Consider the following 23,441-nt stretch of genomic DNA (forward strand, 5'->3'; position numbering starts at 1 on the left):
GGTCAGGGGTCAGGGCGGCCCCGGTGGGTCAGGGGTCAGGGCGGCCCCGGTGGGTCAGGGGTCAGGGCGGCCCCGGTGGGTCAGGGGTCAGGGCGGCCCCGGTGGGTCAGGGCGGCCCCGGTGGGTCGGGGGTCGGGGCGGCCCCGGTGGGTCAGGGCGGGCGGGCGGGGTCGGGGTGAGTGAATGAGCCGTCAGCACCGGGCGGGCATCGCTGGGGATTCGGTGCCGGCGGCGGCTCCAATCTGCGGCCTCGCACCGGGAGACTCACAGTGACCGGGACTGGGGTTGGCGGAGCCGGGCCGGGCCGCAACAACACGGGGTAGAGACAGGGGCAGGGACAGGGACAGGGACAGGGACAGGGGCAGGGGCAGGGGCAGGGACAGGGGCAGGGACAGACAGGGAAATAAAATAAACGTAAACTATTCTCATATGATCTGGATGAGGGAATTGAAGGCAATATCTCCAAGTTTGCGGATGACACTAAGCTGGGGGGGGCAGTGTTAGCTGTGAGGAGGATGCTAGGAGACTGCAAGATGACTTGGATAGGCTGGGTGAGTGGGCAAATGTTTGGCAGATGCAGTATAATGTGGATAAATGTGAGGTTATCCATTTTGGTGGCAAAAACAGGAAAGCAGACTATTATCTAAATGGTGGCCGACTAGGAAAAGGGGAGATGCAGCGAGACCTGGGTGTCATGGTACACCAGTCATTGAAAGTGGGCATGCAGTTGCAGCAGGCAGTGAAGAAAGCGAATGGTATGTTAGCTTTCATAGCAAAAGGATTTGAGTATAGGAGCAGGGAGGTTCTACTGCAGTTGTACAGGGTCTTGGTGAGACCACACCTGGAGTATTGCGTACAGTTTTGGTCTCCAAATCTGAGGAAGGACATTATTGCCATAGAGGGAGTGCAGAGAAGGTTCACCAGACTGATTCCTGGGATGTCAGGACTGTCTTATGAAGAAAGACTGGATAGACTTGGTTTATACTCTCTAGAATTTAGGAGATTGAGAGGGGATCTTATAGAAACGTACAAAATTCTTAAGGGGTTGGACAGGCTAGATGCAGGAAGATTGCTCCCGATGTTGGGGAAGTCCAGGACAAGGGGTCACAGCTTAAGGATAAGGGGGAAATCCTTTAAAACCGAGATGAGAAGAACTTTTTTCACACAGAGAGTGGTGAATCTCTGGAACTCCCTGCCACAGAGGGTAGTCGAGGCCAGTTCATTGGCTATATTTAAGAGGGAGTTAGATGTGGCCCTTGTGGCTAAGGGGATCAGAGGGTATGGAGAGAAGGCAGGTACGGGATACTGAGTTGGATGATCAGCCATGATCATATTGAATGGCGGTGCAGGCTCGAAGGGCCGAATGGCCTACTCCTGCACCTAATTTCTATGTTTCTATGTTTCTATATCAAAGAAAAACTCCAGACACTAGAAACAATAATTAACGATTATCAAAACCCTCTTGATTTGCCAATTATTTTGGAAGAATTGACCATAAAAATAAAATCTCTTCACTTAAAGAAAGCCTGTGGTCCAGACAGCATTAAAAATGAAATGCTCAAGTACAGCATTCCGTAGATGCAGGACATAGTGCTTAGGCTGTTCAACATCATACTATGCTCAGGTTATTTCCCTGATATTTGGTGTCAAGGGATTATTTCGCCCATTTATAAGAGTGGAGACAAGTCAGACCCAAATAATTATCGTGGCATCTGTGTCAGTAGCTGCCTTGGCAAATTATTCTCTTCTCATAAATAACAGAATGCAGGATTTCCTTAACAAATACAACATTCTCAGTAAAAACCAAATTGGCAGGGAATTCCACAAATATATATGGCTCTGGTAAGACCATATCTGAAGTGTTGCTTCCAGTTTTGGTCTCTTAATTTGAGGAAGGACATCCTTGTGATTGAGGCAGTGCAGCGTAGGTTCACGGGATTGATCCCTGGGGTGGCGGGACTATCATATGAGGAAAGATTGAAAAGACTAGGCTTGTATTCACTGGAGTTTAGAAGGATGAGGGGGGATCTTATAGAAACATATAAAACTATAAAAGGTCTGGACAAGCTAGATGCAGGAAAAATGTTCCCAATGTTGGGCGAGTCTAGAACCAGGGGCCACAGTCTTCGAATAAAAGGGAGGCCATTTAAGACTGAGGTGAGAAAAAACTTTTTCACCCAGAGTTGTGTGAATTTGTGGAATTCCCTGCCCCAGAGGGCAGTGGAGGCCAAAACACTGGATGGACTTAAGAGAGAGTTAGATAGAGCTCTAGGGGCTAGTGGAATCAAGGGATATGGGGAGAAGGCAGGCATGGGTTATTGATAGGGGACGATCAGCCATAATCGCAGTGAATGGTGGTGCTGGCCGAATGGCCTCCTGCCATATTTTCTATGTTTCTATGAGAGAGACAGAGAGAGAGAGAGAGAGAGAGACAGACAGACAGAGGGAGAGTCAGAGAGGGAGGGAGAGACAGAGAGACAGACAGAGAGAAACAGAGCGAGACAGAGACAGAAGCAGTGAGAGACACACTGAGAGAGAGACAGAGAGAGTTTGAGAGATAGAGTGAGAGAGAGAGAGAGAGACACCGTGAGAGAGACAGCGAAAAAGAGACAGAGGGAGAGACAGAGAGTGACAGAGAGAGAGAGAGAAAGAGAGAAAGAGGGAGAGGGAGAGACAGAGAGTGAGAGACAGGGTGAGAGAGAGAGAGAGAGAGACAGAGATCGTAGTCAGGATCGAGCCCGGGTCTCTGGTGGTGAGGCAGCAGCTGCGCCACTGTGCCATGCAGAATTATATAACAGTTTCCTTCGCCATAAATGCACCCAATATGTGCTGGTAAAGTTATTCATTAGTAATGTCCTGTTTGCCATTTGTTGATCCTCTGTGTTCCCCTCCTGCAGGGTTTAGGAGCCATTGCTGTGGACGGAGAGACGGGGACGTGAGCGGCAATTGAGGGCGGCCAGGGTGCCGGTGAGCCCCCCAATCTGCTCGGTGTGCGGGCTGAGCTTTGATGGAGGACCACATGACTGGGCACAACAAGGTCAAGCGTTATGAGTGTGACGTGTGTGGCAAGGCCTGGCAGCAGCCGAGCCGGCTGGAGGCCCACCGGCGGGTGCACACGAGAGAACGCCCCTTCGACTGCTCCACCTGTGGGAAGAGCTTTACACGGTGGTCGGGGCTGCACGAGCACCGGCGGGTGCACAGCAGTGAGCGGCCCTTCATCTGCTCTGACTGCGGCAAAGCCTTCAAGTCGTCTCCGCATCTGAAGAGGCACAGGCGCACCCACACCGGGGAGCGGCCCTATACCTGCAGCGACTGCGGCAAGAGCTTTACCTGCTCCAGCAGCCTGCTGGTGCACAAGCGCATCCACACCGGCGAGCGTCCCTACACCTGCGCCCAGTGCGGCAAGGGCTTCACCCAGCCCAGTCACCTGCTGGAGCACCAGCGCACTCACACCAGCGAGCGCCCCTTCAGCTGTGCCCAGTGCGGCAAGGGCTTTTCCCGCTCCTCCAACCTGCTGGTGCACCAGCGCATGCACACCGGCGAACGCCCCTACACCTGCGTCCAGTGCGGCAAGGACTTCAGCCGCTCCAGTCAACTGCTGGAGCACCAGCGCACCCACACCAGCGAGCGCCCCTACACCTGCGACCAGTGCGGCAAGGACTTCACCCGCTCCAGTTACCTGCAGGAGCACCAGCGCACCCACACCGGCGAGCGCCCCTACACCTGCATCCAGTGCGGCAAGGACTTCATCCAGTCCAGTCACCTGCTGGAGCACCAGCGCACCCACAGCAGCGAGCGCCCCTACACTTGTTCCCAGTGCGGCAAAAGTTTCTCGCAGTCCAGCAGCCTGATGAGGCACCAGCGCACCCACACCAGCGAGCGCCCCTACACCTGCGACCAATGCGGCAAGGGCTTCATCCAGTCCAGTCTCCTGCGGCAGCATCAGCGCACCCACACCGGCGAGCGCCCCTACACTTGCTCCCAGTGCGGCAAAGGCTTCACCCTGTCCAGCAGTCTACTGAAGCACCAGCGCACCCACACCGGCGAGCGCCCCTACACCTGTGCCCAGTGCGGCAAGGGCTTTACATGCTCCAGCAACATGCTGGAGCACCAGCGCATCCACACCGGCGAGCGCCCCTACACCTGCGCCCAGTGCGGCAAGTGCTTCACCCATTCCAGCACCCTGCTGGCGCACCAGCGCACCCATACCGGCGAGCGCCCCTACACCTGCGGCCATTGCGGCAAAGGCTTTAGCCGCTCCGACAGCCTGCTGTCCCACCAGCGGGTGCACGCCAGCGACTGCCCCATCCCCAGCCCGGTGTGTGAAGAGCACTTTGCCATGGCCTCCCATGCTCTGTCTCACCAGTGCGTGCACACCAGTGGCCAGCCCTACGACTGCCCTTACTGTGGTGAGTAGTTTGACAGCCCATAGGGGTTGCAGCAGCACCGGCGGACCCACGCTGGCGAGCAGCTGCTCCCACTATAACAAGAACGCTTGGGGGCTGCGGGAGCACCAGTGGATACACACTGGAGAGAGGTGTGGCAAGGGTTTCACCCACATGTCCAGCCTGTGGCAGCACCGGCGTACCCACAGCGGTGAGCGTCCCTTCCCATGCCCATCCAGTGGAAAGGGCTTTGACCGACTTGACCACGTGCTCGAGCACCGGCGAGTCCACACCGGCCAGCGCCCCTTCACCTGCCCGCACTGTGACAAGGCCTTTGCCCGTTCCTCCAGCCTGCTGGCACACCGCCACGTGGATAGATAGGCGCTGTTTAGGTAAACACAAAATGCTGGAAGGAATGGGTAACGTTACGGGTCATTTCTTCAATCACCCATTCCATCTCTCCAAAGATACTGCCTGTCCCGCTGAGTTACTCCAGCATTTGTGTCCTTTTTTGTGAACCAGCATCTGCAGTTCCTTGTTTTTAAACCATTCTGGTTAACCATCTCTGCACCTTCCCCAAAGCCTCCACATCAGTCCTGCAATGGCGTTACAAGAACTGTATGCAATACTCCAAATTTGATTAGATTAGGAAATATTTCCGTTTCTACAAGGGTCTTTCCTCTGAGGAGTTTCTACAGCAACATGCCCACTCTTGCCTTTATGAAGAGATTGATGATTTGTACTGCAAGATATGACAGACAAATAATGGATTAGCTGCACAAAAGAAAGTCTTAACGCATTTGTGCCTTGCGTAACAAATAAAGCAAGTTTTTCCTGACCTCACTGTGTTCTTCGGAATTTGTCTTGTGCTATCAATAATGAAAGAAAATGCCAACCATCTCCATAATGATAAGAAATTATTCTCGCCTTCATGCATATCTGTAGGCGTAGGGCAGTCGGACACCTCCCCACTGCTTCAAAGATAGTTCCTGCACTTGGCAATAAGTTTGGTGTTTGGCGGCTGAAACGCGGTGACGGGGCTACAGACAGCCCGGCACCCGGGTGAATCACCCCATGTGGGGGGAGGGGGGAGAATCATCCTGGTGTGTGAGTCGATGTGGGGTGAATCACCGTGGTGTGGGTCGGGGGAGGGGGGGGGGTGAATCACCCCGGTGTGGGTCGGGGTGGGGGGTGAATCACCCCATGTGGGGTCGGGGGTCGGAGGTGGGTGAATCATCCCGGTGTGGGTCGGGGGGGGGGGGGGGGCGGGGTGAATCACCCCGGTGTGGGTCGGGGGGGGGAGGGGTGAAACAACCCATGTGGGGTCGGGTTCGGGGGTGGGTGAATCACCCTGGTGTGTGGGTCGTGGGGGGGGGGGGTGAATCACCCCATGTGGGGTCGGGGGTCGGAGGTGGGTGAATCACCCTGGTGTGTGGGTCGTGGGGGGGGTGATACAGGTTAGCCGGGAAGTGGTGTTAGGTAAATTGAATGGATTAAAGGCCGATAAATCCCCAGGGCCAGATAGGCTGCATCCCAGAGTACTTAAGGAAGTAGCCCCAGAAATAGTGGATGCATTAGTGATAATTTTTCAAAACTCTTTAGATTCTGGAGTAGTTCCTGAGGATTGGAGGGTAGCTAATGTAACACCACTTTTTAAAAAGGGAGGGAGAGAGAAAACGGGGAATTATAGACCATTAGTCTAACGTCGGTAGTGGGGAAACTGCAAGAATCAGTTATTAAAGATGGGATAGCAGCACATTTGGAAAGTGGTGAAATCATTGGATAAAGTCAGCATGGATTTATGAAGGGTAAATTATGTCTGACGAATCTTATAGAATTTTTCGAGGATGTAACTAGTAGAGTGGATAAGGGAGAACCAGTGGATGTGTTATATCTGGACTTTCAGAAGGCTTTCATACAAGGTCCCACATAAGAGATTAGTATACAAACTTAAAGCACACGGTATTGGGGGTTCAGTATTGATGTGGATAGAGAACTGGTTGGCAGACAGGAAGCAAAGAGTAGGAGTAAACGGGTCCTTTTCACAATGGCAGGCAGTGACTAGTGGGATACCGCAAGGCTCAGTTCTGGGACCCCAGCTATTTACGATATATATTAATGATTTGGACGAGGGAATTGAATGCTACATCTCCAAGTTTGCGGATGACACGAAGCTGGGGGGCAGTGTTAGCTGTGAGGAGGATGCTAGGAGGCTGCAAGGTGACTTGGATAGGCTGGGTGAGTGGGCAAATGCATGGCAGATGCAGTATAATGTGGATAAATGTGAGGTTATCCACTTTGGTGGCAAAAACAGGAAAGTAGATTATTATCTGAATGGTGGCTGATTAGGAAAGGGGGAGATGCAACGAGACCTGGGTGTCATGGTACACCAGTCATTAAAAGTAGGCATGCAGGTGCAGCAGGCAGTGAAGAAGGCGAATGGTATGTTAGCATTCATAGCAAAAGGATTTGAGTATAGGAGCAGGGAGGTTCTACTGCAGTTGTACAGGGTCTTGGTGAAACCACACCTGGAGTATTGCGTACAGTTTTGGTCTCCTAATCTGAGGAAAGACATTCTTGCCATAGAGGGAGTACAGAGAAGGTTCACCAGACTGATTCCTGGGATGTCAGCTGAATAAGGGGGGTGGGGTGTTGAATGGGCTAGTGGAGGATGGAGTTAAAGGGAAAGGGTTTCTTAAATGTGTGAGCGTAGAGAGAGGGGTGTAAAATGAGGGTAGAAGCAATAGGTAGCAAGGTGAAAAGTAAAAGTGTCAGGCCGGAAAATCCAGGGCAAAAATCAAAAAGGGCCACTTTTCAACATAATTGTATAAGGGGTAAGAGTGTTGTAAAAACAAGCCTGAAGGCTTTGTGTCTCAATGCAAGGAGCATTCGGAATAAGGTGGATGAGTTGAATGTGCAGATAGCTATTAATGACTATGATATAGTTGGGATCACGGAGACATGGCTCCAGGGTGACCAAGGCTGGGATCTGAACATCCAGGGATATTCAATATTCAGGAGGGATAGAGAGAAAGGAAAAGTTTTGGTCTCCAAATCTGAGGAAGGACATTATTGCCATAGAGGGAGTGCAGAGAAGGTTCACCAGACTGATTCCTGGGATGTCAGGACTGTCTTATGAAGAAAGACTGGATAGACTTGGTTTATACTCTCTAGAATTTAGGAGATTGAGAGGGGATCTTATAGAAACTTACAAAATTCTTAAGGGGTTGGACAGGCTAGATGCAGGAAGATTGCTCCCGATGTTGGGGAAGTCCAGGACAAGGGGTCACAGCTTAAGGATAAGGGGGAAATCCTTTAAAACCGAGATGAGAAGAACTTTTTTCACACAGAGAGTGGTGAATCTCTGGAACTCCCTGCCACAGAGGGTAGTCGAGGCCAGTTCATTGGCTATATTTAAGAGGGAGTTAGATGTGGCCCTTGTGGCTAAGGGGATCAGAGGGTATGGAGAGAAGGCAGGTACGGGATACTGAGTTGGATGATCAGCCATGATCATATTGAATGGCGGTGCAGGCTCGAAGGGCCGAATGGCCTACTCCTGCACCTAATTTCTATGTTTCTATGTCAGGACTTTCATATGAAGAAAGACTGGATAGACTTGGTTTGTACTCGCTAGAATTTAGAAGATTGAGGGGGGATCTTATAGAAACTTACAACATTCTTAAGGGGTTGGACAGGCTAGATGCAGGAAGATTGTTCCCGATGTTGGGGAAGTCCAGAACAAGGGGTCACAGTTTAAGGATAAGGGGGAAATCTTTTAGGACCGAGATGAGGAAAACTTTTTTCACACAGAGAGTGGTGAATCTCTGGAATTCTCTGCCGCAGAAGGTAGTTGAGGCCAGTTCATTGGCTATGTTTAAGAGGGAGTTAGATGTGGCCCTTGTGGCTAAAGGGATCAGGGGGTATGGAGAGAAGGCAGGAACAGGATACTGAGTTGGATGATCAGCCATGATCATATTGAATGGCGGTGCAGGCTCGAAGGGCCGAATGGCCTACTCCACCTATTTTCTATGTTTCTATGTTTCTATGTGGGTCGGGGGGAGGGGTGAATCACCCTGGTGTGTGGGTCGGGGGGGGGGGGGTGAAACCCTGGTAGGAGGGTCGTGGTGCCGGTGCAGCATGGTCAGTGACTCTGGGTGGGCGGAGGGACCAGACTGTGCCCAACTCTGCTGCAGCTGACGGGGATATTGCCAGGTTTACGTCCCCGTACGTCCACTGCCCGGAGCTGCGGCCCCGCTCCACCCGGCCCTGTGTGTGTGGGCGCTGCCGACCCACAGCCCGTGACAGTGTGGTGGGAGCCAGATTGGGGGAGTAAGGGGAATGGGAGGAAACCAGCTTGGGGGAGTAAGGGACAGGCGGAACAGACAGCCCCGCGACACCATTGCTGCCACGAGGAGCAGCACCAACACTCACCGCCTTCCTGACCGATCTTGGGCCTGGACCACTGATGATGACGTTGCCGCCGACCTTCACCGACTCACCGGACCCGCTGACCCTCGCTGCCTTCCCGTTTATCCGCTGACCGGCACTTCTGACACTTCACCCGTGTGTCACTCCACTCCCAGCGAGCCTCGACCAGTGACTCTGCCGGCCCTGGCCATTCCACTGCCCATCAGTGAGCTGCAGCCGTCACCTTACCAGAGTCCAAGGCTCAGCACCGGGCCTGGTGTTAAAGTTTGTGAGACTTGATGAGTAGAATAATAACTCAAAGAGTCAAAGGTCTCGTTGAACAAACATTTACTATGTCACCCAGGTGAAATAGGACAGCCAGTAGTGTGCACTTAGATACACACTCGCAAGATGCTACAACTCTACTGACTATACAGAGAATATATAAGTATCTTTATACTGATAAAACAACATTAGTCACATGGTTAGTAGGCATAAGTGAACAAAGGGCTCAGTTACATACAATGAAATCCTTCAAACTAACATTAAAACGATATGGGAGTATAGAGACCATTTAAGATACCCTCAGGGGTGACGCCAATGCAATCACGATCGTTTGAATGCATACAGATTGATTTTATTGAAATGCCAAGGGCCCAGTGTTATAAATATTGCTTAGTGATTTTAGATTTATTTAGCAGGTGGAGTGAAGCTCTTCCAACCACTAATAATACTGCTGAAACTACAGTAACATTGTTGTTAATCCCAGGTTTGGCCTACCTACTGTCATAAGCTCAGACAATGGTCCTCATTTTAACCACTATTGATAAGGAAATATGTGCACATTTTAATATTCTACTGCAATTTCACTGTGTACACCACCCACAGGCATCTGGGATGGTGGAAAGAGTCAATGGGGATTGCAAAACAAAATTACCCTGGAGGTAAATCCTTTTTCTGACAGGCAACTATGTTATAAAAAAATTGGGGATGAAGGGAAATTTGATGGAGAAATGAGGAAAGAGCTCGGGAGACTGAAAAGTCAAGGGGAGTCTGACTAATCATGATCTGGATCAATGTCCAATTAGGGTTAGGTAACCAGGATTTTGGTAAACAGAAGTCTTGTCAGAAAAAGGGAAAGTAAATTACAAAGAGACGTCTTTGAAGATGAAATTATATACTGCTGGTAAAACAATGTTTTTGTATATGTACTGATTGTAAAGCAATGTTTTTTTACGTGGAATGTGTGAAATTCGAAGCAATGAGCAAAGTTGTGTGTCGCTTTAAGAAATTGTCCTTTAAAATGCAAATGGACAGTTTATGGTGTGTTCTGTTAAGAAACAGGCATGAATGGGGGGCGGAGCTATACTCGAATGATAAAATGTGTTGGTTGATTATAAATCTTTTGAATCAAGTTTAAAAAAAGACTCATCCCGATTAAAGTGTTAAATGAGATTGGAAATGTCAAAATTACAGAGAAAAAGAAAATGTATTATTGATTACTGATTCTGAGTGAGTTCTTTTGGGAAATATTGTTTTGATATGGTAACAGAGGTTGTCTTTTAAAATGCAAATGAAGCAAGATTACTGTTTGCAACTAAACAAAAAGATGTTGAAGCATGTGCTGTGTGAGGGAAATGAAGGTAGATGAAAAATTGTCTTATGACTTACAAAAGGGGGTTTGAGGGAACTCACAATGAGGGATGAAAGGTGAGAAGATAAAGTAGATTGGGGAAGAGAACATATTTGGAGAATTGAATATTTAGGTGGGGAGAGCCTCTTCGGATATAATCGAATTAAAGAATAAATTCAAAGGGAAGTGTTAGGAAGGAACTGGAGATGCTGGCGGATCAAAGGTGGACAAAAGTGCTGGAGAAACTCAGCTGGTGAACAAGATTTACAACTTTTTATTGATACAGGAAAAGCTGCTGTGTCCACCCCCTGGAGAGTGGGGGGAAGCCACCTACAGGCCCTGGGCAATTAACTAATTATGTATGGTCGGCAATTAACCCATGTCTTGCCAGATCTACATTCCCAGGTTGGAGAAGTTTTTGCTGGAAACCAGTGACCAAGGCCATAAAAGCTATACGATGACGGGGGTGCTGGGACAAGAAGAAATTGAGACTGTGTTGAAAGAAACAACCAAGGGCTGCTAAGAACATGAACTGCTGTGAAGATGGAAGATCATCGTCGATGGATACATTTGATTGACTGTGAACAGTTTGTGGAAACAAGGACGATGGGCTATTGATGCTCCCTTTATTCTGGGGTGGCCCAGCCCACATGGACTGAACTTTCTTCAGAATGGCAAGCTTGTGGACTAACCCACATTTAAAGGATGGTACACACCTCCTTTTAAACAAGATTGAAGTCAAACATGACAAGCGCAGCAAAGATACCTGACTACAGACAGTAAGAGGTCTGCAAAGGCCAGTTAAATCTACCTGTTTTTGCCACAACCAAGGACCTGGTGTATTTTAAGGAAACAGTATATTTGTGACAGGGCATTGTTATGTTGCAAATGCAGTGCCACACAAGAGAAGCATGAACCAATTACACCAGCACACGGGGAATTCCAAGCGAAGCCGAATAAAGGCTAAGCAATTTTTATGATCCTTTTCCTGTCCTATGGTAGTATATTAGTGTCACGTCCGGGGGAGGTTGGTGGCCATTTAAAATGTTTGGAGGGACTTGTGGAACTTGTGTCCACTATGAATTGATTGTGTTACTAGTGTACTATTAATTTGTCTGATGAGATGCTTATGGTTTTCGTATGTACTCAGCAAGGACTGTAGTTGTTATCAAAATTTTGATAAAAGGATGGAATGATGAAGCCGAATTTTAGTTAAAAATATAAGAAGATATTAAATTGGCTTCTGGGCTAGCTTACAGCTTATATTTAGTCTAAAATTAGGCTTGCCTCAGGTTGGGGTGTGTGAGATAATAAATCCTATAACATTGTCTCCCAAGTGACAAGCAGAGAGGAGAAGCTAGAGAGATTTCTTTGATGTAAGATGCCGTAAACCAAGTGTCCTATGTTTATGAGGGACCAAGTGACAGAGAGGAAGCAGCAAAAGTGCTAGGGTGATCTCTTTGAAGATAAAATGACCTAAACCAAATGGCCAATGTTTTTAGTATATCTTGTACCATGTAAACAAAATGCCTTTGATGTGATGCATTCTGTGGAAACCTTTTCCTGTACCTCTGACCATGACTAATGTCTGTGGAATGTGCTAAGGGGACAAAAAAACCCTATTTAATGCAATGTAATTCTGTTGTTCAGAGAAGTGGCCCGAGGACAGTCGAGTGTCTACATTGGTCACTTAGCTGGAGTTCTTCCTCCCTTCCATCGGCCGATAATAAGTAAAGTTTTGAACTGGTCTACCAAACAGTTTGTGTGGTGTCTGTTTATTAAGAAGCGAACCTGGTTAAGTAGTTATAAAAGTAGCTTTTTCAGATATGGCAAAGAAACGAGATGCTAGGGAACGGCCGCTATCTCTGTTCCCTTTAGTTAGTGAAGGTCATGTTCACAAGCTTCTGCAGACTTCTGTAGTCAATCTTTAAATTTAACCAGCAATCTATTCACAAAATGGAGGTAGCAGCTAACATGAATAAAATAGCTAAATAAGATGGCGGGGACCGCGCTAGCTCTTACATTCCCCCCTTTTGATTGTATCAATCAATCTATCAAATAATGCAGCAAGAAGCCAGACATTGGTGAATACATGGTACCAGGCAGTGAAGCAATGCAGCAACGATTATAATTATCACAATAATAATCCCATAATGCCACACCAGACCCCAAAAGGAGCCCCATCCATTAAACCAACTCCATATACTTTGGTTATGATCACCAATCAGATTTCCCCCACACCCTGGATCTCAGCATGCGGCCAGACAGACAGACAACACCTGGTGTGTGGCTGCTGGGTCCTAGTGCCCCCCCCCAGTGATGGGTCTTCCCCTTCCCCCTCATTAATAAGCTCCTCACCCCGAACACACGCCACCTTAACATTCCCCGCTTTATTATGGATCACAATGTCTACGGATTACAAAATATAAAACTATGTCGGCTCACATAGAATGTGAATGTCAGTCTTCACTAAATATATCCAAACATTTTCTGAGATTTCAGGAAATTCCGGCCCCCCCTCCTTTGTGTCCCGGGTACGATTGGTTCCCCCTGTACCCCCCTGTCATGGGCCCTGGGTTTGAGATAGAGAGAGGAGGGGACAGAGCTGGGAGGGGGGGAGAGAGAGGGAGGAGGGGGGGAGGAGAGAGGGAGGAGGGGGGGGAGAGAGGGAGGGGGGGGGGGGGAGGAGAGGGAGGAGGGGGGGAGAGAGGGAGGAGGGAGGGGGGAGAGAGAGGAGGAGGGGGGAGGAGAGGGAGGAGGGGGGGGAGAGAGGGAAGGAGAGAGAGGGAGGAGGGGGGGGATGAGAGAGGAGGAGGGGGGAGAGAGAGGGAGGAGGGGGGGAGAGAGGAGGAGGGGAGGAGAGGGGAGAAGGGGGGGAGAGAGGGAGAGAGAGAGGGCGAGAGAGAGGGAGAGAGGGTGGGGGGAGAGAGTGGGGGGAGAGGGGGGGGGCGGGTGAGGGGAGAGGGGGGGGGGGGGGGGGGGGAGTGAATGAAGGACACGGGACGATACAGACCGATATCACCCCGCCTGGAGGACCGGCCCGGAGGACCATCGGCGCTCGGCTCGCCCCGCCTGGCCTGGAGGACCATCTGTGATCCGCTCGCCCGCCTGGAGGACCGCTGGCTGCCATCACGGAGTGATATCGCTCTGTATCGTCCGCGTCTTTCATTCACTGAGTGAGTGAGCGGCCCCGGTGGGTCAGGGGTCAGGGCAGCCCCGGTGGGTCAGGGCGGCCCCGGTGGGTCAGGGGTCAGGGCGGCCCCGGTGGGTCAGGGGTCGGGCCGGGCGGGCGGGCGGGGTCGGGGTGAGTGAATGAGCCGTCAGCACCGGGCGGGCATCGCTGGGGATTCGGTGCCGGCGGCGGCTCCAATCTGCGGCCTCGCACCGGGAGACTCACAGTGACCGGGACTTGGGTTGGCGGAGCCGGGCCGGGCCGCAACAATACGGGGTAGAGACAGGGGCAGGGGCAGGGGCAGGGGCAGGGGCAGGGGCAGGGACAGGGACAGGGACAGGGACAGGGACAGGGGCAGGGACAGGGACAGGGACGGACAGGGGTAGAGACAGGGACAGGGACAGGGACAGGGACAGGGGCAGAGGCAGGGACAGAGGCAGGGACAGAGGCAGGGACAGGGACAGGGACAGGGACAGGGGCAGGGACAGGGACAGGGACAGAGGCAGGGACAGAGGCAGGGACAGAGACAGGGACAGGGACAGGGACAGGGACAGGGACAGGGACAGGGACAGAGAGAGAGACAGGGACAGAGACAGGGACAGAGACAGAGACAGGGACAGGGACAGGGACAGGGACAGGGACAGGGAGAGAGACAGGGACAGGGACAGGGACAGGGACAGAGACAGGGACAGGGACAGGGACAGGGACAGGGACAGAGGCAGGGACAAGGACAGGGACAGGGACAGGGACAGAGGCAGGGACAGGGACAGGGACAGGGAGAGAGACGGACAGGGACAGGGACAGAGACAGGGACAGGGACAGGGAGAGGGACAGAGACAGGGACAGGGACAGAGACAGGGACAGGGACAGGGACAGGGACAGGGACAGGGAGAGAGACAGGGACAGGGACAGAGACAGGGACAGGGACAGGGACAGGGACAGGGACAGGGGCAGGGACAGGGACAGAGGCAGGGACAGGGACAGGGACAGGGACAGAGACGGACAGGGACAGGGACAGGGACAGGGACAGAGACAGGGACAGAGACAGGGACAGAGACAGAGACAGGGACAGGGACAGGGACAGGGAGAAGGAGAGAGACAGGGACAGAGGCAGGGACAGGGACAGGGACAGACAGGGATAGGGACAGGGGCAGGGGCAGGGACAGGGGCAGGGACAGGGACAGGGGCAGGGACAGGGGCAGGGACAAACAGACAGGGACAGGGGCAGGGACAGGGACAGGGACAGGGACAGGGACAGGGACAGGGACAGGGGCAGGGACAGAGACAGGGGCAGGGACAGAGACAGGGACAGGGACAGGGAGAGGGAGAGGGAGAGGGAGAGGGAGAGGGAGAGGGAGAGGGACAGAGACAGAGACAGGGACCGAGACAGAGACAGGGACAGGGACAGGGACAGGGAGAGGGAGAGGGACAGGGAGAGGGACAGAGACAGGGAGAGAGACAGAGACAGGGACAGAGACAGGGACAGGGACAGAGACAGAGACAGGGAGAGAGACAGAGACAGGGACAGGGACAGGGACAGGGACAGGGACAGAGACAGGGACAGGGACAGAGACAGGGACAGAGACAGGGACCGAGACAGAGACAGGGACAGGGACAGGGAGAGGGAGAGGGACAGGGAGAGGGAGAGGGACAGAGACAGGGAGAGAGACAGAGACAGGGACAGAGACAGGGACAGAGACAGAGACAGGGAGAGAGACAGAGACAGGGAGAGAGACAGGGACAGGGACAGGGACAGGGACAGAGACAGGGACAGGGACAGAGACAGGGACAGGGACAGAGACACAGAGCCAGGGAAATAAAATAAACGTAAACTATTTACATATCAAAGAATAACTCCAGACACTAGAAACAATATTTAACGATTATCAAAACCCTTTTGATTTGCCAATTACTTTGGAAGAATTGACCATAAAAATAAAATCTATTCACTTAAAGAAAGCCTGTGGTCCAGACAGCATTAAAAATGAAATGCTCAAGTACAGCACTCCGTAGATGCAGGACATAGTGCTTAGGCTGTTCAACATCATACTATGCTCAGGTTATTTCCCTGATATTTGGTGTCAAGGGATTATTTCGCCCATTTATAAGAGTGGAGACAAGTCAGACCCAAATAATTATCGTGGCATCTGTGTCAGTAGCTGCCTATGGAAGTTATTCTGCAGTATCATAAATAACAGAATGCAGGATTTACTTAACAAATACAACATTCTCAGTAAAAACCAAATTGGCAGGGAATTCCACAAGCATATATGGCTCTGGTAAGACCATATCTGAAGTATTGCTTCCAGTTTTGGTCTCCTAATTTGAGGAAGGGCATCCTTGTGATTGAGGCAGTGCAGCATAGGTTCACGGGATTGATCCCTGGGGTGGCGGGACTGTCATATGAGGAATGATTGAAAAGACTAGGCTTGTATTCACTGGAGTTTAGAAGGATGAGGGGGTTCTTATAGAAACATATAAAATTATAAAAGGACTGGTCAAGCTGAATGCAGGAAAAATGTTCCCAATGTTGGACGAGTCCAGAACCAGGGGCCACAGTCTTAGAATAAAGGGAAGGCCATTTAAGACTGAGGTGAGAAAAAACTTTTTCACCCAGAGAGTTGTAAATTTGTGGAATTCCCTGCCACAGAGGGCAGTGGACGCCAAGTCACTGGATGGACTTAAGAGAGTTAGATAGAGCTCTAGGAGCTAGTGAAATCAAGGGATATGGGGGAAAGGCAGGCACGGGTTATTGATTGCGGACTATCAGCCATGATCGCAGTGAATGGCGGTGATGGGTGGAAGGGCCGAATGGCCTCCTGCTGCACCTATTTTCTATGTTTCTATGAGAGAGAGAGACAGACAGAGAGCCAGAGAGGGAGAGACAGAGAGGAACAGAGCGAGACAGAGATAGAGAGTGGAACAGTGAGAGAGACACACGGAGAGAGAGACAGAGAGAGTGTGAGAGACAGAGAGAGAGTGAGAGAGAGACAGCGAGAAAGAGACAGAGAGAGAGAGAGACAGAGAGAGAGAGAGACAGAGAGAGACGGAGAAAGGCAGAGAGAGAGTGAGAGAGACAGAGAGAGAGACAGAGAGACCGGGTCTCTGGTGGTGAGGCAGCAGCTGTACCGCTGCGCCACTGTGCCATGCAGAATTATATGACAGTTTCCTCCACCATAAACGGACCCAATATGTGCTAGTAAAGTTATTCATTAGTAATGTCCTGTTTGCCATTTGTTGACCCTCTGTGTTCCCCTCCTGCAGGGTTTAGGAGCCATTGCTGTGGACGGAGAGACGGGGACGTGAGCGGCCAATGAGGGCGGCCAGGGTGCCGGTGAGCCTCCCAATCCGCTCGGTGTGTGGGCTGAGCTTTGATGGAGGACCACATGACGGGGCACAACAAGGTCAAGCGTTATGAGTGCGACGTGTGTGGCAAGGCCTGGCAGAAGCCAAGCATGCTGGAGGCCCACCGGTGGGTGCACACGAGAGAACGCCCCTTCGACTGCCCCACCTGTGGGAAAAGATTTACATGGTGGTCGGGGCTACACGAGCACCGGCTGGTGCACAGCAGCGAGCGGCACTTCATCTGCTCCGACTGCGGCAAAGGCTTCAAGTCGTCGCTGCACCTGAAGAGGCACAGGCGCACCCACACCGGGGAGCAGCCCTACACCTGCAGCGACTGCGGCAAGGGCTTTACCTGCTCCAGCAACCTGCTGGAGCACCAGCGCACTCACACCAGCGAACGCCCCTACACCTGCGCCCAGTGCGGCAAGGGCTTTTCCCGCTCCAGTTACCTGCAGAAGCACCAGCGCACCCACACCAGCGAGCGCCCCTTCAGCTGTGCCCAGTGCGGCAAGGGCTTTTCCCGTACCGCCAACCTGCTGGTGCACCAGCGCACGCACACCGGCGAACGCCCCTACACCTGCGTCCAGTGCGGCAAGGACTTCATCCAGTCCAGTCACCTGCTGGAGCACCATCGCACCCACAGCAGCGAGCGCCCCTACACTTGCGCCCAGTGCGACAAATGTTTCTCGCAGTGCAGCAGCCTGATGAGGCACCAGCGCACCCACACCAGCGAGCGCCCCTACACCTGCGCCCAATGCGGCAAGGGCTTCATCCAGTCCAGTCTCCTGCGGCAGCATCAGCGCACCCACACCGGCGAGCGCCCCTACACTTGCTCCCAGTGCGGCAAAGACTTCACCCTGTCCAGCAGTCTACTGAAGCACCAGCGCACCCACACCGGCGAGCGCCCCTACACCTGTGCCCAGTGCGGCAAGGGCTTCACCCGCTCCAGCAACATGATGCAGCACCAGCGCACCCACACCGGCGAGCGCCCCTACACCTGCGCCCAGTGCGGCAAGTGCTTCACCTATTCCAGCAACCTGCGGGCGCACCAGCGCACCCACACCGGCGAGCGCCCCTACACCTGCGGCCATTGCGGCAAGGGCTTTAGCCGCTCCGACAGCCTGCTGTCCCACCAGCGGGTGCACGCCGGCGATTGTCCCATCCCCAGCCCGGTGTGTGAAGAGCACTTTGCCATGGCCTCCCATCCCCTGTCTCACCAGTGGCCAGCCCTATGACTGCCCGTACTGTGGTGAGTAGTTCGACAGCTCGTAGGGGTTGCGGCAGCACCGGGGGACCCACGCTGGCGAGCAGCTGCTCCCACTGTGACAAGAACGCATGGGGGCTGCGGGAGCATCAGTGGATACACACCGGAGAGAGACCCTTTGTGTGCGCTGAGTGTGGCAAGGGTTTCACCCACATGTCCAGCCTGTGGCAGCACTGGCGTACCCACAGCGGTGAGCGTCCCTTCCCCTGCCCATCCTGTGGAAAGGGCTTTGACCGACTTGACCACGTGCTCGAGCACCGGCGAGTCCACACCAGCCAGCGCCCCTTCACCTGCCCGCTCTGTGACAAGGCCTTTGCCCACTCCTCCAGCCTGCTGGCACACCGCCACATGGACAGATAGGCACTGTTTAGGTAAACACAAAATGCTGGAAGGAATGGGTAACGTTACGGGTCATTTCTTCAATCACCCATTCCATCTCTCCAGAGATACTGCCTGTCCCGCTGAGTTACTCCAGCATTTGTGTCCTTTTTTGTAAACCAGCATCTGCAGTTCCTTGTTTTTAAAACATTCTGGTTAACCATCTTTGCACCTTCCCCAAAGCCTCCACATCAGTCCTGCAATGGCGTTACAAGAACTGTATGCAATACTCCAAATTTGATTAGATTAGGAAATATTTCCGTTCCTACAAGGGTCTTTCCTCTGAGGAGTTTCTACAGCAACATGCCCACTCTTGCCTTTATGATGAGATTGATGATTTGTACTGCAAGATATGACAGACAAATAATGGATTAGCTGCACAAAAGAAAGTCTCAACGCATTTGTGCCTTGCGTAACAAATAAAGCAAGTTTTTCCTGACCTCATTGTGTTCTTCGGAATTTGTCTTGTGCTATCAATAATGAAGGAAAATGCCAACCATCTCCATGATAAGAAATTATTCTCGCCTCCATGCATATCTGTAGGTCTAGGGCAGTCGGACACCTCCCCACTACTTCAAAGATAGTTCCTGCACTTGGCAATAAGTTTGGTGTTTGGCGGCTGAAACACGGTGACGGGGCTACAGACAGCCCGGCACCCGGGTGAATCACCCCATGTGGGGATCGGGGGGTGAATCATCCCATGTGGGGGTTGGGGGGGGGGGGGTGGGTGAATCACCCTGGTGTGTGGGTGGGGGGGGGGGGGTGAATCATCCCGGTGTGTGGGTCGGGTGAATCACCCTAGTATGTGGGTTGGGGGGGGGTGGGGGTTGTATCACCCTAGTGTGTGGGTCGGGGGGTGGGGGTGAATCACCGCGGTGTGGGTCGGGGGGGTGAATGACCCCGGTGTGGGTCGGGGGGGGGGGAATCATCCCGATGGGCGGGGCGGGGGGGGGGGGGGGGTGAAACCCTGGTAGGGGGGTTGTGATGCCAGTGCTGGTGCAGCGTGGTCAGTGACTCTGGGTAGGCAGAGGGACCGGACTGTCCCCAATTCTGCTGCAGCTGACGGGGACATTGCCAGGTTTACGTCCCCATGTGTCCACTGCCGGAGCTGTGGCCCCGCTCCACCCGGCCCCGTGTGTGTGGGCGCTGGCGACCCACAGCCCGTGACAGTGTGGTGGGAGCCAGATTGGGGGAGTAAGGGAAATGGGAGGTTGCCAGTTTGGGGGGTAAGGGATGGGAGGTTGCCACATTGGGGGAGAAAGGGGAATGGGAGGAAACCAGCTTGGGGGAGTAAGGGACAGGCGGAACTGACAGCCCTGTGACACCATTGCTGCCACGAGGAGCAGCACCAACACTCACCGCCTTCCTGACCGATCTCGGGCCTGGACCACTGATGATGCCGCTGTCATCGACCTTCCCGTGGCCGTTGCCGCCGACCTTCACCGACTCACCGTACCCGCTGACCCTCGATGCCTTCCCGTTTATCCGCTGACCGGTACTTCCGACACTTCACCCGTTTGTTAAAGTTTGTGAGACTTGATGAGTAGAATAATAACTCATAGTCAAAGGTATCGTTGAACAAACTTTTACTATGTCACCCAGGTGAAATAGGACAGCCAGTAGTGTGCACTTAGATACACACTCGCAAGATGCTACAACTCTACTGACTAGACAGAGAAAATACAAGTAGCTTTATACTGATAAAACAACATTAGACACATGGTTAGTAGGCATAAGTGAACAAAGGGCTCAGTTACATACAATGAAATCCTTCAAACTAACATTAATAAGATATGGGAGTATAGAGATACATGGCCCAGCTGCATAGGCAAGAAAGCACTATTGTATTCATTGCAACCTCCAGACAGAACACTGATTATGGCAAAGAAACGAGATGCTAGGGAACGGCCGTTATCTCCAAAGATCTTATAGCAGAGCAAGATGGGTTACTCTCACGCAAACGTGTAGTACGCTCATGGGCGGATTCATGGGTGATTATAGGACTCATTTTAGCAACCAGTCCCCGCCATCTTGCTCCGCCATCTTGTTCCGCCATCTTGCTTCCGGCCAAAGATCGAATCTTTGTTTCTGCAGCGGGGAGAGGGAGTCGGGGCCCGGGGAGAGGAGAGGGAGTGTGGGCCCGGGGAGAGGGAGTGTGGGCGGGGAGAGGGAGTGGGAGGGGAGAGGGAGTGGGGGGCCCGGGGAAGAGGGAGTGGGGGGGGGAAAGGGAGAGGGAGTAGTAGCCCGGAGAGGGAGTGTGGGGCGGGGGAGGAGGGGAGTGTGGGGCCCGGGGAGAGGGAGGGATTGGGCCGGGAGAGGGAGTGTGGGGGGGGAGAGGTTGGGGCGGGGAGAGGGAGTGTGGGGCCCGGGGAGAGGGAGGGAGGGAGAGGGAGTGTGGCCCGGGGAGAGGGAGTGTGGGGGGGAGGAGTGTGGGGCGGAGAGGGAGTGTGGGGCCCGGGAAGGAGTGAGGGGGGAGAGGGAGGTGGGGCCCGGGGAGAGGGAGTGTGGGGCCCGGGGAGGAGAGGGGTGTGGGGCCCGGGGGAGGGGGAGTGTTGGGCTCGGCGAGAGGGAGTGTGGGGACAGGGTGGAGATGGGCGTGTGGGGACGGGGAGAGTGAGAGGGAGTGTGGGGCCCGGGGAGGGGCGTGTGGGGCAGGGGAGAGGGAGTGTGGGGCCGGGGAGAGGAGAGGGAGTGTGGGGCCGGGGAGAGGGAGTTGTGGGGCCCGGGGAGAGGAGTGTGGGGCCGGGGAGAGGGAGAGGGAGTGTGGGGACGGGGTCGAGGGAGAGGGAGTTGCACGGGCCGGGAGAGGGATTGTGCGCGGCCCGGGGAGAAGGGGGGAGTGTCGGCCCGGGACGCCGTGGAGAGGGGCATAGGACGGGGGGGAGACATTGTAGTGTGAGGGCAGGACGAAGAGAGTACCGCGGGGGGGGGGGGGGGGGTGAATGGGGATAAGGCCTAGTGTGTGTGAAGTTGCGGGGAGGTTTACAATGTTTCTTATTTAATGTCCCTTGCCTCGTCTGAAATAAAGTTCATCATTGGATCAGAAGAAATATAATTGTGTGTGTTATATGATTATATACATTTATATCACATTCATGTTTGTGTGTTTATAAACATTTTATTCTTTAACAAGAATTAACAGAATTATGAATCTAACCCTATATCACACACAAACACTTCCCCCGCAATGTCAATTACCCTGCGAGTCGGGTCGGTTCCGGTTACTACAAAATCAACTCAAACACTGCTTGTGAGCCATTTAAAAAGAAATGATTTAAAAAACATTAAAAAAGACAATTACCAGAGTCAAATTTTATTCTTGACAAGAAGTATGTACTGACAGAATTATGAATCTAACCCTATAATCACACACACAAACTCTTGCCCCGCAACATTGATTACACTGCGAGTCGGGTCGGGTCAGGTAGGCTCTGGTTACTAAAATGGGCGGGGAAAAATGCCCAGGATCCCCTCCATAGCGTACTACACGTCAGCCCATGGTATTTTACAGGAGTAGCCCATCTTGCTCTGCTCTAAGATCTTTGGTTATCTCTGTTCCCTTTAGTTAGTGAAGGTCATGTTCACAAGCTTCTGCAGACTTCTGTAGTCAATCTTTAAATTTAACCAGCAATCTATTCACAAAATGGAGGTTGCAGCTAACATGAATAAAATAGCTAAATAAGATGGCGGGGACCGCGCTAGCTCTTACATTCCCCCCTTTTGATTGTATCAATCAATCAATCTATCAAATAATGCAGCAAGAAGCCAGACATTGGTGAATACATGGTACCAGGCAGTGAAGCAATGCAGCAAGAAGCCAGACATTGGTGAATACATGGTGGCAGGCAGTGAAGCGATGCAGCAAGAAGCCAGACATTGGTGAATACATGGTACCAGGCAGTGAAGCAATGCAGCAACGATTATAATTATCACAATAATAATCCCATAATGCCACACCAGACCCCCAAAAGGAGCCCCATCCATTAAACCAACTCCATATACTTTGGTTATGATTTTCCCCCACACCCTGGATATCAGCTATCTCTCTCTTGATATGGGCTCAGATCAGTAATATTGGAGGACTCATCAGGAATATACAGACAGCAGTCTTGCCCAGTGATAACAGAGGTGCCTCTCTTCTCAGCCAGAATGAAATCTAAGGCCATACGATTCTGTAGCACCACTATCCTCATAGCAACCGTTTCGGCTGTCAGTGCCCCAATCTGGGCCTGTGTTTCCGTCCGGGCAACTGCTGTTTTGTTAGCCAATTCCTCCAATAGCCCAGTAAGGCGGTCAACCTTAAATGCATTCCGATTTGTTCCATACCAGGCATAGTCATGCCAATGTTCTCAACTGGTGATAGGTGCCGCTTTAGCCCAGATCCAGATGTAAGGTTTACAAGTATGTTATGGTCAGTTATTTGTTTAAAATGGCGCATTACAGGGACAACATAAGTCAAATAACAGCACCCTGTCCAACAATGGGGCCCATATACCTGTCTTGTCCAATTCTCATCAGTAGGTGGCATCCCTGGTAACCATTGATAGACCCATATGTGTCGTTGACAGGTCGGGGTGGGCCAAAGGTGGCACTAGTGTCCATAATAAGGCATGAGCTATTTCCCAGGAAAACCCCTGTACCTTGGTGATAACAATGACAGGTGGCATTGACTGGTTCCTGGGAGACCTCCATTACCTTCAAACGTGGGAGTTGGGCCCCATCTTTCACTTGGATTTCCCAGTCGGACTTAAAGGGTGGGAGGTACCATCCCTGAAAGTTATCATATTTTGAGGATCTGTCCCTGTTGTTTCGACGCTTAGTTCTATTAGTGATAGAGGAAAAATAAAGTAGAGCATA

The 23,441-nt window shown here is 52.3% G+C and overlaps 2 protein-coding genes across 2 annotated transcripts; both read left to right on the forward strand.

The window, feature by feature from the left end:
* Nucleotides 1–3,019: 3,019 nt before the first annotated feature.
* Nucleotides 3,020–4,036, forward strand: LOC116974922 (zinc finger protein 436-like; the record flags this gene model as incomplete). Its single annotated transcript, XM_033023529.1, has 2 exons — nucleotides 3,020–3,397; nucleotides 3,566–4,036. Coding segments are annotated over exons 1-2 (849 nt in total), but the record flags the coding sequence as incomplete, so codon positions are not given.
* A 12,913-nt stretch (nucleotides 4,037–16,949) lies between these two features.
* LOC116974923 (zinc finger protein 239-like) lies at nucleotides 16,950–22,191 on the forward strand. The gene is made up of 2 exons (XM_033023530.1): nucleotides 16,950–18,081; nucleotides 22,150–22,191. Exons 1-2 carry the CDS (start codon nucleotides 16,972–16,974, stop codon nucleotides 22,189–22,191), a joined length of 1,152 nt encoding a protein of 383 aa, XP_032879421.1. The 5' UTR covers nucleotides 16,950–16,971.
* The last annotated feature ends 1,250 nt before the right edge of the window (nucleotides 22,192–23,441 follow it).

This window comes from Amblyraja radiata, chromosome 7 (assembly GCF_010909765.2).
Source record: "Amblyraja radiata isolate CabotCenter1 chromosome 7, sAmbRad1.1.pri, whole genome shotgun sequence".
NCBI classification, from domain to species: Eukaryota; Metazoa; Chordata; class Chondrichthyes; order Rajiformes; family Rajidae; genus Amblyraja; species Amblyraja radiata.